This window comes from Myotis daubentonii, chromosome 5 (genome assembly GCF_963259705.1).
Source record: "Myotis daubentonii chromosome 5, mMyoDau2.1, whole genome shotgun sequence".
Classification (NCBI taxonomy): Eukaryota; Metazoa; Chordata; class Mammalia; order Chiroptera; family Vespertilionidae; genus Myotis; species Myotis daubentonii.
The window spans coordinates 12357548-12374724 of NC_081844.1; the positions used below are offsets into that span (position 1 = coordinate 12357548).

Genomic DNA, 17177 nt, shown 5'->3' on the forward strand with positions numbered 1-17177 from the left:
TGACCAGTACTTACCCTAGCCCCAAAGCCAAAACATGAGAAAGGAAGAGAGATGGAATGAACACCTTAAGAAATTCCGCAGAGAAAATGCCCCCCTTCTTCATGGCTCCACTTTTCCTCATGCTTAAAGAAACAGAACGTTTAGGGTGCCTGAAGTGGAACTCCCTGGGGGAAGAAATGCAGAAGTAGGGATCAGAAATGCATTTGCTAAAAGTACCTTGGGAACTAGCAGGTCCACTGCATATACAGGCACTGTATCCACTGAAAAACATGTGAGAACTTACTTCGGGGGAATGTTTTCAGGCCTACTGGACCAGTCGGACACCCAGTCTACACTTTTCTTCAAAGCATCAACTTCTCTCTCGCCTTCTACAACTTCTTCTTCTGACTGTAAAGGAGAATTCAAACTTTAAAAAAAGACAAAAAGAAAGACTGGTTCTTCCAACAAAAGACAAATCTAGACAGAAAATCATAAGGCTATAAATCAGTCTTTTTATGTAAGAAATATGCCATTTTTCTAAAAAGGCTGACAAAATAATCGAAAATCAGAGTATTTAATGTCTTAAAAAGAACTTGAGTGAGTTTCACTGTTTTTTATATCTAAGCATAAAACATGAACCTGAAACATCAATGAAGCCTCAATAAAAAAAAAAAGTGAAACTGAAAAAAGCATATTTGAGGATATGCTATCTAAAGTGTAGAAAATGTTAATAATTATTGAAACTGGGTGATGCTTATATGAAGGTCCAATGTAATGCCCACTTTACTTTTGTATGTGTTTAAAACTTTTCATAATTAAAAATGAAAGGGAACATATCAAAAAGTACATGCTAACAAATATTAAGTGCTGAGAAAATAAATAACTTGGAGACTTGATGAGGAAACAAATAATCCTATCTAATAAATGAGAAACATGGTAATTAGCCATACCTCTGCTACCCTTCCCACTGGCTAATCAGGGTGATATGCAAATTAACTGCCAGCCAAGATGGCGGCCGGCAACCAGGCAGCTTGAAGTGAACATGAGGCTTGCTTGCTTCAGTAACGGAGGAAGCCAACGTTCCCCGCCTGCCACTGCCGGCCTCTGAGCTTGCAGTTTAAACATTGTTACAAATATAGAATCTAAACAAACTCCAGAAACCTGCTTTCAGCCAGCCGGGATCTCAGAGCTGGAGTTGAAACAGTGTTTCGATTATAGAACCCAAACAAACCAGATACCTGCTTTCAGCAGTCGAGGCCTCAGAGCTGGAGCCAAGCCTCAGAGCTAAAGCTGGCCCAGAATAAAAAAGAGAAAAGAAAAAAAGGAGCGGTTGGGAGCTTCAGTCACCCGCCAGCCTGAAAACAGCCCTCAGCCCCTCACCCAGACTGGCCAGGCACCCCAGTGGGGACCCCCACCGTGATCCAGGACACCCTTCAGGGCAAACCAGCCGGCCCCCACCTGTGCACCTGGCCTCTATCCTATATAGTAAAAGGGTAATATGCCTCCCAGCACAGGGATCAGTGGAGCCACGAGGCCGCCGGGCACCGGGATCAGAGTGACAGGGGGCAGCGCCCAAACCCCCTGATCAGCCCTGCTCTGTGCCTGATATGGGGGAGCTCCCCAACCACCTGATCGCCCTGCAGCTGTGTGTGTGACAGGGTGCGGCACCCCAACCCCACCCCACGGGCCCTGCTCTGTGTGTGACGGGGTAGAGCCATAACCTCCCCATCGGCCCTGCCCTGTGTGTGACAGTGGCGGCGCCCCAACCCCCTGATTGGCCCTGCTCTGTGGGTGATAGAGGGCGGTGCCCCAACCGCACCCCACGGGCCCTGCTCTGTGTGTGACGGGGTAGACCCATAACCTCTCCATCGGCCCTGCCCTGAGTGTGACAGGGTGCGGCGCCCCAACCCCTTGATTCGCCCTGCTCTGTGTGTGACAGGGGGCGGTGCCCCAACTCCCCTATCGGCCCTACTCTGTGAGTGACAGGGGGGAGCTCCTCAACCCCCTGATCGGCCCTGCTCTGTGTGTGACAGGGGGGAGCTCCCCAACCCCCTGATGGGCCCTGCCCTGTGCGTGACGGGGGAGCTCCCCAACCCCCGATCAACCCTGCTCTGTGCGTGACAGGGTACGGAGCCCCAAGCCCCCTGATGGGCCCTGCTCTGTGAGTGACAGGGGGCAGCGCCCCAACCCCCTGATTGGCTGTGCTCTGTGCGTGACAGGGGGTGGCGCCGCAACCTCCCCATCGACCCTGCCTTGAGTGTGACAGGGGGCGGTGCCCCAACCCCCAAATCGGCCCTACCCTGAGCGTGACTGAGGGTGGCATCGCAACCTCCCAATCCGCCCTGCTCTGTGCATGACAGGGGGCGGCACCCCAACTCCCCAATCGGCCCTGCTCTGAGCCCTACCAGGGGCTGCACCTAGGAAATGGGCCTGCCCTCTGCCACCCGGGAGCGGGCCTAAGCCAGCAGGTCGTTATCTCCCGAGGGGTCCCAGACTGCAAGAGGGCACAGGCCAGGGTGAGGGACCCCCCCTCCCCACCAACACAAATTTTTGTGCACTGGGCCTCTAGTCCTATATAATAAAGAGCTAATATGCAAATGGTCATCACACCCTCACACCCTCACACCCTCACGCCGTAACAGCTCAGACACTAAACACTGGGGAGAGAAGAATGGGACCAGCCAGGCACAAAAGAGCTTGCTAGAGAGGAATGAGGACCAGCCAGGCTGCGGCCTGGCAGAGGGACAAGCCGCCCACCCCACGGTCCTGGGTGCCAGTGCCTGCGTCTGCAGTCAGCCCAGGCGAAGCCGTCCTGGGTCCTGGGTGCCTGTGACCGGCCTGAGGGAGAGAAGCCTGGGTCCCGGGTGCAGGGTGAGGCAGAGGCAGTTAGGGGCGATCAGGCCAGCAGGGAAGCAGTTAGGGGTGATAAGGCCGGTAGGGGAGCAGTTAGGGGCGATCAGGCAGGCAGGCAGAGAGGTTAGAAGTGATCAGGCAGGCAGGCAGGCAAGAGGTTAGAAACCAGTGGTCCTGGATTGTGAGAGGCAGTTGATCATCCCCCAAGGGGTCCTGGATTGGAGAGGATGCAGGCCAGGCTAAGGGACCTCCCCACACTCCGTGCACAAATTTCGTGCACTGGGCCTCTAGTAGTATATATTAAGCATATATTGAGAGACAAGTGATTCTAAGCACTTTCCATGTATTAACTTTTACCTTGCAACAACCTATAAAAATAGGAACTATTAATATTCCATTTTTATACATGAGGAAACTGAGATATAAGTTCAGTAACTGCCTAAGGTTCCTAAGCAGTAAGCAGCAGGTCCAGAATCCAGACCCAGGCAAAATGTCTCTAGAGCCTCCACTCCTCAGCATTAGATTTCACTCCCTGAAGATTATACTCTTCTAGACAAGTCACGATCCAAACACTTCCCCAGGTTTATTCAACTACTTAAGCCAGAAGTTTTTTTGGAATACGTTATTTTATACTGAGTCAGAATTTGCCATCTTTCATATAAAAAAATGAAAAAGAAAACTCTTTTCTCTTTAATAATAATCTAAATTTTTCTGGCCAAGAGCAATCAAATTTTCCAAAAGCTTCTTTCAACAGAACCCACAGGAATGAGACATTCCTAAAAATGACACAGCATTATTTGGTCACTTTTAGGGAATGTGATGCTATGACCTCAAACCAAAGGATCTCAAAGCTAAGGACTGTTTTTGATTTGCTATTTTGTTTAAACGGGGTTGTCTTTGACCAAAGCTTTCATTCTTATCCATCAGCAGTTATGCAAATGCAGAACTTGACATATCCCTGTGATTCTTTTTTTTTTAAATATATTTTATTGATTTTTTACAGAGAGGAGGGAAGAGGGATAGAGAGTTAGAAACATCGATGAGAGAGAAACATCAACCAGCTGCCTCCTGCACACTCCCCACTGGGGATGTGCCCGTAACCAAGGTACATGCCCTTGACCAGAATCGAACCTGGGACCCTTCAGTCCGCAGGCCGACGCTCTATCCTCTGAGCCAAACCAGTTAGGGCGCTGTGATTCTTTTTGACAGGTGTAGTTATCTGTGGAATAGCTGCCTGGGGAAGGTAGCTTCAGATACTCTCTAGACACAGATAGTCCCTTTCATTATCAAGCCAAAAATCCCTGTGGAGCTTTGCTACTCTGTAGTATCATTCTTATTTTGTTCAGCCAGACAGCAAATTCCACTGGATGACACAATGTAGCCTTTAGGACTAAGCTTTTCCACTGGGTACTGAGATTACTCAGAATCATGAGTTGGCTCTTTAGAGTAAATCTAAAAAATTACAAATAAAAAAACATAAATTGTTACAATTTATTTATAGATCAGTTCATGTACACACAATGTCTGACTATATTCAACACACTGCAGGTCTTTCCTGTTACCTTTCCAACTTTGACCTCACATGTCTCTCTAAAACTGCTCAAAGGTTTTAGGCTTAGCCCTAACTGGTTTGGCTCAGTGGATAGAGCATCAGCCTGCAGACTGAAAGGTCCCAGGTTCGATTCTGGTCAAGGGCATGTACCTTGGTTGCAGGCACATCCCCAGTAGGAGGTGTGCAGGAGGCAGCTGATCGATGCTTCTCTCTCATCGATGTTTCCAACTCTCTATCCCTCTCCCTTACTCTCTGTAAAAATCAATAAAATCTGTTTTTAAAGGTTTTAGGCTTAAATTTGTGAACTAAGTAGTATTTCATCCTTTCTGGGACAATGAAAATGTAATGAAGTGTTTTGTTCTACTTTTTAAAAAGAAGATGTACTTTTCTCTCAGATGAGTTTAAAATCAGGATCCTAAGCTCTCCATCCAGCTCTCCTCACTTAGTACCAGACCTGTGCTTCCTTCTAGTCATCTTAAATTTTCCAGTTTTAGATTTTAATTGTCTTCCAACTCTGAGAATTCCAGAATATGGTAAAAATGCACTTATTCTCATTAAATAAAAGTCATGCTTTCAACCGATCAATAGCCCTCTCTCTACACCTATTCAAGTAGCAGATTATGACCATGTTGGCCTGTCCTCAGGTGGAAGGCCCTTCCCTTCTATTCATTTACATGGTCCTTCTCTGGCTCACCTCAAGTTTTTAGGTCTCTAAGCCTGGATAGTAAACTGCATACTGTGGGGTCCATGTTCAAGTAAATCAGTTTACAAAAGGGAAAAGGGAAGACAATTTCAGTTTCTATCATATTCCAAAGATACCCAACACTGGGTAGGCCTCTTTGGTCCCAGAAACACACTCCAAAAATGCCTTCAAGAGATAATCTATGGTCCATTTTCTGCTACAAAAGTGAGACTCTTAAGGATTATCATCCTAAAAGTATAGTTTGAATGACCTTTTGCCTAAAAGCATTACACCTTGGGCTTCCTCATACTGTAAGTCACCAGACATGTTTTAGCTCATTCTCAAGACCTTGTGCGCTCTCCTGAAATCAATCCCATTCATTGACTTATTGTAGTAGAAGAAACAGGGGTCAGAGGCTCAGGCAGCCCTGGTTTCAATCTGGCTCTATCACTTACTTGCTTTATAATCTTAGATAAGTAGCTTAATTAAGACAAAGCCTCACCTTTCCCATTTGTTCATGGATACAATGGCACCTCTTTCACTGCACTGAGAACATTAAATGTGGGAAAAATTTTAAAAAAAGAAATTTAGCACCGATAATATATCTAATATACCTTTCCTTTCTCCTGAGAAAAGGCTAAAAATGTCATATTCCTCATAAAGACATATAAAAATATTTAGTAAGAGCAAGTACCATAATAGTCTTCTGTTAACTGTTTTTAACTGTTTCCTAACCCTAAACTTGCTTCTCATTCATGGAAAAAAAAAAAAAAATCCACCCTCCCAAGCCCTAAAGTGATTAATTTTAAATTATCACTTCTGCAATTCAAGAAAAAAACTTAGCCCGGCCAGAGTGACTCAGTGGTTGAGCATCGACCTATGAACCAGGAGGTCACTGTTCAATTCCCAGTCAGGGCACATGCCCCTGTTGACCCCCAATGAGTGGCACGCAAGAGACAGTCAATCAATGATTCTCTCTCATTCCTGATGTTTCTATCTCTCTCTCCCTCTCCCTTCTTCTCTGAAATTAATAAAAAAATATTTTTAAAAAATGTTTAAATGGCCTTTTGAAAGTTTAAATAAATAGTACCATTGATATTTCCCTCACTAAAAGTCTTACTCTAAAAGATACTCTGTTTAAACTGACTGATCTGATTAGTAATATTGCTTACCCAGGGCTTGATGAGAACCAAAGTTCTTTTAGGTACTTGTTTCTGAACAGGGATCACACTAGCAATGCTATGATAACCTGACACAGAGGCCAAAAGTCTTACATTTTCAACTCTAGAGTCCACTTAAATTCAATTGTTAGTTAAGCCTAAGTGTACACCAGCTACTCCATGAGCCAAGCAAGAGACCACTTATCACAGTGTTCCATTAGGTTGTTAGGTAGATTATTAGAGGGAAAAAAGTGTATGTGGAGGGTGAGGGAGATCTAAGGTCAACTAAATAATTGGGAAATACAGATTTCTTTACTGCAGGAACTGTCAGAGCCTTTTATGTGTTACCACCTGCTGTGACTAATGGTGTGTGAGGGTGAGGAAGCCCAGGTCTGCATTATTTTCCACTTACTTGACTTCAGAACTACCTTATGGAGCTTTCCATTGAGCAAATGTTCCTCAAAACACATTTGGAAAATGCTAATCTAGTTTTCAACATATCTGTACAAAAGACATTATGGATGGAAAACATTTTCCTAGCAACAGACTACAGCAAAGAATTAACTTCATTTCTCTATCTTGGGATTTCTTAGCACATGTCTGCCATGGAAACTTCACAGACTTTCCTCTTCATTGTTATAGTTTACTGCATATGGCCAACAGACATACAAAAGCCAGCAATTCAACAAGTCCAATCAGACATCTTCCTATATGAAAGCCTTGCTTCTACATAAGCTTCTCTGTAGAATAGAGTTCATCATAAATTTGTATCCAATTCCAGAGGTTTCCTAAGTTTCAGAGAACAGCACAAATACAGCATAGTCAAGGAAGGAAGAAACCGTGCAATCTTCTTTCACAAAGAATGCTAGGTGGATCCCAGACAACATGCAAACATTTCTAGTGCAAAGGTTTAAGACATTGTACAGTGAGAACCCCACAAAGTTCTTATTAGACTTTATTTAAACATTCATTTAACATATATTCTTCAGACACCTTAACACAAGAGAAAAGGACAATGATTCCTTCCTCAAAAATTTAAACAACGACACTTTTAGGTGACCTGACGTATCAATTAAGTTAGGGTTGGCTATGAACATTCTAAATTGATAACAATTATTTACTTACTAGAGGCCCAATGCACGAAATTCGTGCAAGAGTAGGCCTCCCTTCCCCCGGCTGCCAGCACCAGCTTCCCTCCGGCACCCGGAACCCAGCCTTCCTTCCAGCCACCAGCAGGCACCCAGGAGCCGGGCTTCCCTCGCAGCCCCAGCTTTGTCCAGAAGGTCGTCCGGAAGGGACATGTGGTCTAATTAGCATATACTTTTACTAGAGGCCCGATGCATGAATTTGTGCACAGGTGAGGTCCGGTTGGCTCACCCCGATGAGGGTCCATCAGGGGTGGGGCCAGCCGGAGAAAGGGGCCACAGGTGGTTGGCTGGCTGGTCCCGCCCCCAATCAGGGTGTTGGGGCCAGCCAGGGGGAGGGGCCGAAGGAGGGCTCCAGGGCGTGTCCATCCTGTCTTGCTCAGTCCCAATCGGCCGAACCCCAGCAGCAAGCTAACCTACTGGTCGGAACATCTGCCCCCTGGTGGTCAGTGCACGTCATAGCGAACAGTTGAGTGGTTTTAGCATATCATTAGCATATTACGCTTTGATTGGTTGAATGGACGATCAGACACTTAGCATATTAGGCTTTCATTATATAGGATTATTATAGATCATAAATTTTATAATGTAAACCTTTATAAGCTTCCAATACTATATCCATCTATATTTCCAACAATGTCAACTGCTACTGAACTGCATTTATCTTCTTTAACTTAAGGAACCTATGTAATTTAGATCAATTTTTTCCTAGCTGTTGAAATTCACCTTAAAAGTCATTGCTTTCATTTTGGACACAGAATACCTGGTTCTACAATAACCTTTCTTTTTATTTATTTTGTGACCTTAAATAAGATATAGCTTGGTTTTCTATTTATAAATTCCAGAAACTAGCCTGGAATACTGAAATGATACATCATAGACAAGAATTTTCCAAGTCTTTTAGGGTGTTGTCCCCAAATTTTCAGTTGTAAAGGAGCACAACAAGGACTTTATCATCTTCAGTGAATTCTAAAATCAGAAAACTGAGTAACTTAAAACAGCTTCAAACTATTTTTTTAAAGTCTTATTTTTTTTTAAAATATATTTTTATTGATTTCAGAGAAGAAGGGAGAGAGGGGAGAGATAGAAACATCAATGATGAGACAGAATCATTGATTGGCTGCCTCCTGCCTACTGGGAATCGAGCCGGCAACTCGGGCATGTGCCCTTGACTGGAATTGAACCCGGGACCCTTCAGACCGCAGGCCGACGCTCTATCCACTGAGCCAAACCAGCTAGGGCAAGTCTGCTTATTCTTTAAAATATTTTAGCTCAACATACTTAGAGGCTTGTATTTTCCCTAGTTATTTCTTGTAAATCATAAAAATAAATTACCACACCCACACAAACACACATACACACCTGAGAGCTATGGTCCCTGCTGGTGTGCATTTCCACATCAAACATAATTTGCCCATCTTCTTGTGGGGAAGGGCTAGAAGAAAAAGAATTGAGCCATTAGTTTTCATTCCATTTTGTCAAATAAATTAGCCTCTACTGGAAATTAGAAAATTGAAAGTTACAGTAGTATGGCTTTGAAAAGCAGCAAATCAGAAGTATACAATCCTATCTAATAAAAGGGCAATATGCAAATTAACAGTCACTCTGTCACAAAGATGGTCATGCCCATAGCCACATGATGGCGGCGCCCAGTCCTCTAAGCCCCACCAGAGTCCCCGGGGGGGGGGGGGGGTGCGGGGGGGGGGGAGGGTGGAGGAACGCTTGCGTCCTCACTCCCAGAACAAGGCAAGCATTCTGCTGGTGCATGGATTCATGTGCAGGGCTACTAGTAACCCCATAAAAGAAAACATGAAATTGAGCACTTTTACTTCCAAAATGTTCTGGAATTTTTCAATGGTGATACATTTCTTTACAATGATAACTTTGCAAAGGAAATTACGTACAGACACAAGACTGTCACATTTTATTTTTACTTTTTTCCCAATAAAGGTAAAATGATCTTTAAATTCAGAAACCTCATTTGAATTCTTTTTCTCAACGTTCCTTCATCATTAAATATTTCATAAGCAGCAGTTCTCAAAGTGTGAAAACAGTTTTCAAAGACTTATTCAAAGGGTATTTGAGGTTAAAACTGCTTTCATAATACTATTAGATTAATTTGCCATTTTCATTCTCATTCTCTCATGAATGTACAGTGAAATTTTCCAAAGACCTCATGTGTGATATTATAACAGATAGAATGCAAAAGCAGATGAGAATCCAATTGCTTTCTATTAAGTCATGTATTAGAGAGATTTGCAAAAATGTAAAACAGTGCCACTAGTCCTAATTTTTTTGCTTATGGAAAATAATTACTTTCCATTTTAAAAAGTTAATTATGTTAAAATATAATGGTTTATTATTGTTGAATGAATACATTTTTTCTCAGTTTTAATTTCTAATATAGTAAATACCAAAATATAATGCCCACATAAACAAAAGCTTTGAGGTCCCTAATAATATTTATGAATGTAAAGAAGCACAGAGACGAATGATGTGACTCAGTGGTTGAGTGTCCGACCTATGAACCAGGAGGTCATGGTTCAATTCCCAGTCAGGCACATGTCCAGGCTGCTGGCTTGATCCCCAGAAGGGGGCATGCAGGAGGCAGCTGATCAACAATTCCCTCTCATCATTTCTCTTTCTATCTCCCCCCATCTCCCTTCCTCTCTGAAATCAATAAAAATATATTTTTAAAAAGGAGAATTACTATTCTACTTATTTCAGAAATATTTGCTTTGAGATAGTTCAGTGAAGTAGGTAAGCATATTCATTAGATAAGCATATATATAGTCATATATATGTATACATATGAATATATAACCTTTAATGAAAAATACAAAATTTAGTCCCAGAACTACAAAAATTTACAGATGAATTTTTAGACAAAAACACCTGATCATGAATTATACCTTGTACAATGGATGAATATAAGGTACTAAGTTCTATTCTTAGCTTTATCCACAATCCCTTGTGCAATTCCACAGCAAGTCTCTAGGTCTTTCACTACAATACCTCGTCCCCAAATCTAAATTAACATAGGGATGAAAAATGCTCTGGGCTTAACTTGCACAAAGGAATAAATATTAACTATTAAAGTTGTCATGAGCATGTGTACAATGTTAATATATAGAGTTGTTGGTTAGACTGACTCAAAAATAAGTAAGATCACCAGAAATATACGAGACTGATTAAGCCTAGACACAGGAGATTCTTAAATAAAAATAAGAAAAAAGATGTGTCTGTATCAAACAAACATATTAATGTATTTAGAAATGTTTGCCTTGAAGTAGAAATCTCAAGCTACGGCACAGGAACCGAGGAGAGCAAGGTGCTCTTGTTGTCTCCTGTTATTGTCATAATGCTCATAACTCTGTTGGGTTCACAGCCAAAGGCCAAGTTAAGGGCCAGCTTTACACAGCCATCACTAGGTGGAGGCAGCGCATGACAGTCGAGAATTCGACAGAAGCCCTGCTCTACTTCCATGCTCTTCTTTACCGTTGGCCCCATCTCACTCAAAAAATACTAAACATTTCACTGATGAACTGCTTACCACTCCTAACAATTTGGAATGCATTAGAGCTTCAATCCTGGCTCCTGTTAAGATTAGCTGGAGAGACTTTAAAATGTTCTCATGTTTCTATCCCTCCCCTGGCAACAGGATGAGAACCTCCAGGTCTGTGCACTGGCATTTTTAAAAGCTCCCTGGGTGAATCTAGCATGTAGGTTGAAAACTCCTACAACAGGGTGGAACACAAAGCAAAACACATAGGGGTTATCTTCTAACAACCACCACAGTGACAAAACATATCTATGGAATCATTTTAAAACTCAAAGTATATATAAATTAGCTTTGGTACCAATACCCAAAAATCCTAAAACTTTACCACCTATAAGAAATATTTCTTAACAACTTCAAATAGAGAGATGCATGACAATTCAAATGACATGAATTATGAAGACTCTTTTAAATGTTAAAGGGTGTTAGTCAGATATCCCAAAAGTATTACTGAGCTAGAGTTCCAGGCCTCCTCTGAAAGATGGCCAGTAACCCAGAGCCTGTAGATACATAAGCTGAGGGACAGAAAAGTGTTAAAAAGTATTTGCCACCCCTCACTTCACATGTTTAGAAACCCAAGTGAAACACAATCATGCAAAGGTGACTTCATATTTAATCACAAGTATAACTGCAATCATCCTATATAATAAAAGCCTAATATGCAAATCGACTGATCAGCAGAATGATGGGCAGAATGACCGGTCGCTATGATGCGTACTGATCACCAGGGGGCAGATGCTCAACGCAGGAGCTGCCCCAGCGTCGGTGGCAGGAAGCAGGGCTGGTAAATGGGGGGCGCCAGGCCAGCCAAGGTGGGTGCCAGCAGAGGCCTTCCAATCGCCCCACCAGTCGCCCTGCAGATCAGCCCTGATCACTGGCCAGGCCTAGGGACCCTACTCATGTATGAATTTCATGCACCGGGCCTCTAGTAAATGAAATAAGATGACCAGAGAGGCAAGCAGGTGACCTGTTTTCTGCTCAATGACAGCACAGTGAACAACAGATGAAGGAACACACTGGTGCCAATGACCAAGGGTCACCCCCTTGATGGATACTAAAGCCTATCGACAGGGCCACAATAAGCAGGAACTACAGAAACTATCAGGGAGTTCCATGAGATGCATGTAATACATTTATATTTTATTTTTTGTGCTACGTTTTATTGTACTTTGCTTTATTGCATTTTACAGATGTATATTTTACAAATTGAAGACTAGACCCTCCACCAGCAAAAGAATTACTAGTACAACTGGCTTTATTGAGATACTAGCTTTATTGCGATGATCTGGAACCAAACCTGCAATATCTCTAAGGTATGCCTGTACAATATAAACTTCATTCTGAAAGACATACTAATGCTGTCGCAACTGGAATCAAAGGCAAGCTGCTCAGAAAAGAGCTCTCTGCTCTCCTGTTGCTTCCTGACTAGAGCCATCCCAGGCTCTTTAAAAGCACAGGGGCAAATCAGAGATGAGACAGGGTCGTGGGGTGTACACTGTGCCACAGAGACAGCAAACCAATCCTCTGCTGCCTTGGTAACATCAGTGGATCATAAGACACACAGGAACTTCAAAACATGATTTACCTCAATTAATCCTTTTATACTTTTTTTTGTAAGTAATAATACCTGTTACACACACAATTTTTACAAAGTACAAATATATTCAGAAGAAGAAAAATCTGTAATTCCATCCCCTAAAGATAATCACTGTTTATATATTTTTTAAATTTTTTATTTCTTTCTTTTTGGAGAGAGACCGGGAGAGAGAGAGAGAGAAACATCGACTCGTTCTATTTATGCATTCATTGGTGATGCCTGTATGCGCCCTGACTAGGGATTGACCCTGCAACCTGAGCGTACAAGGACAATGTTCTAATCAACTGAACTACCTACCTAGGGCCCACTGTTTACATTTTTAAATGTTCTTTAATCTTTTGCTGGGCATTTGCATTTTCTACATTGCTGATACCAGTTCATTAACCAGAAGATCATCCAGTGCCCCACAGTGCTATAAGTATGGCTGTCACTGATCTAAGAATTGTTACATGATACCAGTGTGTCACTGAATTATCTAGTTCCTCTGAAAAACAGAGATGCTTATACTGAAAATAAACTAACAGCTCATGTTCATTCTACATATACCTTCCTTTATATTCTTGTTTCACCATAAAAAGTCCTTAATCCGTGGAATTAATTTCTCTAACTTAGAGAAAAATGAGGTCTAAAATAAAATTTCCTCAGATAAACAGAATGGCCTTCAAAATTAACTGTCTTTACAGACTTGGCCGGTGCTCCCACCGTGCAAATACTGTTCTAACTTGAACCACCTTGCAGTTCCTGTGACGCAAACATTTACTAAGTGTCTGCTACACGCCAGCACCATCACTGTGAAAGAACAAAGGAGATGGAACACGACCCCAGCCTTCTGGAGCCTCCAATCTAGAAGGGAGGACAGATATACACAGAGATAACTACAGTCAAGGCAGAATGTGATCTGTGAAACAGGGACACAAAAGATAAAAGAAAATGGGAGAAAGTTAGATTAATTTTATAAGTAAACATTTATGCCATTGACTTTTTTAAAAAGACTTTTTAAACTGATTTCCAGAGAGAGAAGAAAGGGGGAGAGAGAGAGAGAGAAACATCAATCGGCCACCTCCTGCATCACCCCACCCTCCTACCCCCAAGGATCAAGCCCACAACCCAGGCATGTGTCCTGACCGGGAATCGAACCGGCAACCTCTCAGTACATGGGATGATGCCCAATCAATTAAGCCACACCGGCCAGGGTATGCCACTGACTTTTAAAATGATAATCATCTAAATATGATACAGTCTGATAAGGAACTGCCTTAATATGGGGAAAAATAGTGAGCACCTGTCAATTAGCTGTCTGATTTTAAATACACTTGCTGTAATTAATCAGCTGTCATATTTTCCCATTTATTTTTTCCTAATGGGAATTAACTTTGTAACCCATCTGTTTTCTGAATTCTACCAAAACATGGATCTCACTTACCTGTCACAGTGAGAACTGCCTCTTGAACTACTCTGTCCTGATTCATGTTGTGCATCCAAAAGAATCTTCTCCATGTCTCCATTGTGGATAGAGGATGAGGAAGGGACGTGCTCCAGTCCCCCATTTTTCCCATTGCCATTATCATTACCATTGCTGCTGTTCATGGGTAACTCCACCCAGGAACCTGTTGGACAAGTCAGATAACTTAAATTAAGCAAAGCAGAACCGAAATCTGTCATGTGCACACAGATGTGAATATGCTGAATTCAGATAAGAAGTCTTATTTGCCTCAAACCAAACGCAAAACATATTCTGAGACAGCTAAACAAGGAGCAATAAAAGTTTAGAAATCTATACAGTTTTGTTCTTGAAGCAGCTCATGCAATCAACCAAATTAGAAAAGTTGACCTCTAAAACTAGTAAATGTGTCCTTCAGCCAATTTTCTTTCTGGTGAAAGCTGTTTATATACAATAAACACTACTGGAAATTTTTAGGTTGCTTTTTTAAAAAATAGCTACTTTATATCTAGACAGGCTATTTACCTTTAATATTTTAGTTTACATCTTTTCCATAGACTACCTCAGCTATTTAGTTGTATCCTCTCCACAAATAACATCAATATATGACAGTTTCATAAAGATCATCTAGTAAATAAGTTAACAACTATGTCCTAATTAGCACAAACAATTGAGAAGCTCCTAGAGAAGCAACTTAAATGCAATCATAAAAGTCTCAACTTGTGTACAGATTGGGAGCACAAAATTAATGCAGCTAGCTCTAACTAAATCAGGCGATAGTGCTAACAAAATGTGAAAAAAAGCTGTCCCTCTATACCACAAATTAGTTTCTTTTTTTCCTTTATATCTCATACCTTCTTTCTCCTTTATGCACTAAACATACCTTGTAAGAACTTCTCTCTTCCCTCTTCTCTTGCACAAGTTACTACCTTCTAGATTTTTCATTAAGCCTCACTGGTTAGGGGGGAGAAATAACTGTTCATCTGCTACAGGCAACACTGAAAAGTTTTCTCAGGGGAACAGTCGAAGGGGGCGGAGCCACAGAAAAGGGGATATACGTGGCCTTGGTAATGTAGATAGGCCTAAAAATATTTCTTGGCTTAATCAGTTTGCTGAACACATTAAGGTGTTTTAATTTTAACAAGAATTGACAACAGTAGCCAATAAGCTAACTTCACAAAAAAAGAGATAGTAATGTATTTTTTCTTCTGTAATTTCCATTCCTTACAATAAATTTTGTTTTGGAAATCGTCACCACGCAGGTTGATGGGGCCACTGCTTTAAACTCCCAGCAAAAGCATTAGAGAGAGTTCTGTGGCTAAACAGTATTCTATCAGCAAATCAGAATAATCACCCAAATAAGGTTCAAACCCTAAAGGCACTCTAAATGAGGTGAGGACTATTCCAGATCTAGAAGTGCACTCAACATCATCCTGATGCGAAGGGAAAGCTCAAAGGCATACCTGATTAGAAATATGACTCCACCCCTTACTATCTACCAGTATCTGACTGTCTGACCTTAAATTTCCTCATTTGTAAAACAGAGATGATAATAACATAGTATCTACCTCCCAGGGCTACTGTGATGATGAAATATAGAAACACTAGAGGCCCGATGCATGAAATTCATGCAAGAGCAGGCCTTCCTTCCTCCAGCTGCCGGCACCAGCTTCCCTCTGGCACCCGGGACCCGGGCTTCCCTCGCAGTCCCGGCTTTGTCCAGAAGGTCGTCCGGTATAATTAGCATATTACACTTTTATTATTATAGACTAGAGGCCCAGTACACAAAATTCGTGCATGGGGGGGGGGGTGTCCCCTCAGCCCAGCCTGCACCCTCTCCAATCCGGGACATCCCTCTCACGATGTGGGATCACTGGCTCCTAACTACTCATCTGCCTGCCTGCCTTATCACCCCCAACTGCTGCCCCTGCCAGCCTGATCACCCCTAACTGCCTCTGCCTGCCAGCCTGATTGCCCCTAACTGCCTCCCCTTGCCGCCTGTTCACTCCCAACTGCCCCCTCCCCCGCCGGCCTGGTCGCCCCCAACTGCCTCCCAGCTGGCCTGATCGCCCCCAACTGCTCCCCCTGCCAACCTGGTCACCCCACACAGCCTGCTGTTCAGTCATTTGGTCGTCCCTCACTAACCCCCCTGCCGGCCTTGTCGCTCCATGCAGCCTGATGTTCGGTCATCAGTCTGGTTGTAACAGCCCCTGGCTTTTTATATATTAGGACTAGAGGCCTGGTGCACAAAAATTTGTGCACTGGGGGGGGGGGGGGGTCCCTCAGCCCGGCCTGTGCCCTCTTGCAGTCTGGGACCCCTCGGGAGATAACGACCTGCTGGCTTAGGCCTTCTCCCGGGTGGCAGAGGGCAGGCCCAATCCCTAGGTGCAGCCCCTGGTCGGGCTCAGAGCAGGGCCGATTGGGGAGTTGGGGCGCCGCCCCGTCATGCACAGAGCAGGGCAGATTGGGAGGTTGCGATGCCACCCTCAGTCACGCTCAGGGTAGGGCCGATTGGGGGGTTGGGGCACCGCCCCGTCACACTCAAGGCAGGGTCGATGGGGAGGTTGCGGCGCCACCCCCTGTCACGCACAGAGCAGGGCCAATCAGGGGGTTGGGGTGCTGCCCCGTCACGTGCAAAGCAGGACCCATGAGGGGGGTTGGGGCTCCGTACCCTGTCACGCACAGAGCAGGGCCCATCAGGGGGTTGGAGAGCTCCCCCCTGTCACTCACAGAGTAGGGCCAATAGGGGAGTTGGGGCACCGCCCCCTGTCACAAACAGAGCAGGGCGGATCAGGGGGTTGGGGCGCTGCCCTCTATCACCCACAGAGCAGGGCCAATCAGGGGGTTGGGGCACCGCCACTCTCACACTCAGGACAGGGCCGATGGGGAGGTTATGGCTCTACCCCGTCACACACAGAGCAGGGCCGATCAGGGGGTTGGGGCGCTGCCCCGTCACACACAGAGCAGGGCCCATCAGGGGGTTGGGGCGCAGCACCCTGTCACACACAGAGCCGCAGGGCGATCATGGGGTTGGGGAGCTCCCCCTATCAGGCACAGAGCAGGGCTGATCAGGGGGTTGGGGCGCCTTCCCCTGTCACGAACAGAGCAGAGCGGATAGGGAGGTTGTGGCCCCACCCCCTGTCACACACAGAGCCACAGGACGATCAGGTGGTTTGGACGCTGCGCCCTGTCACACTGATCCCGGTGCT

At 44.0% G+C, this 17177-nt stretch overlaps 1 protein-coding gene across 1 annotated transcript in view; it reads right to left on the minus strand.

Moving 5' to 3' along the window:
• BNIP3L (BCL2 interacting protein 3 like) overlaps window positions 1-17177 on the minus strand; it is a 31242-nt gene that overhangs the window by 4580 nt on the left and 9485 nt on the right. Inside the window, exons 2-5 of the mRNA XM_059695941.1 lie at window positions 13951-14134; window positions 8734-8806; window positions 284-387; window positions 15-164 (exon numbers count right to left, since the gene is read on the minus strand). Coding sequence (XP_059551924.1) covers window positions 15-164; window positions 284-387; window positions 8734-8806; window positions 13951-14134 — 511 coding nt within the window. The remainder of the gene's footprint in view (window positions 1-14; window positions 165-283; window positions 388-8733; window positions 8807-13950; window positions 14135-17177) is intronic.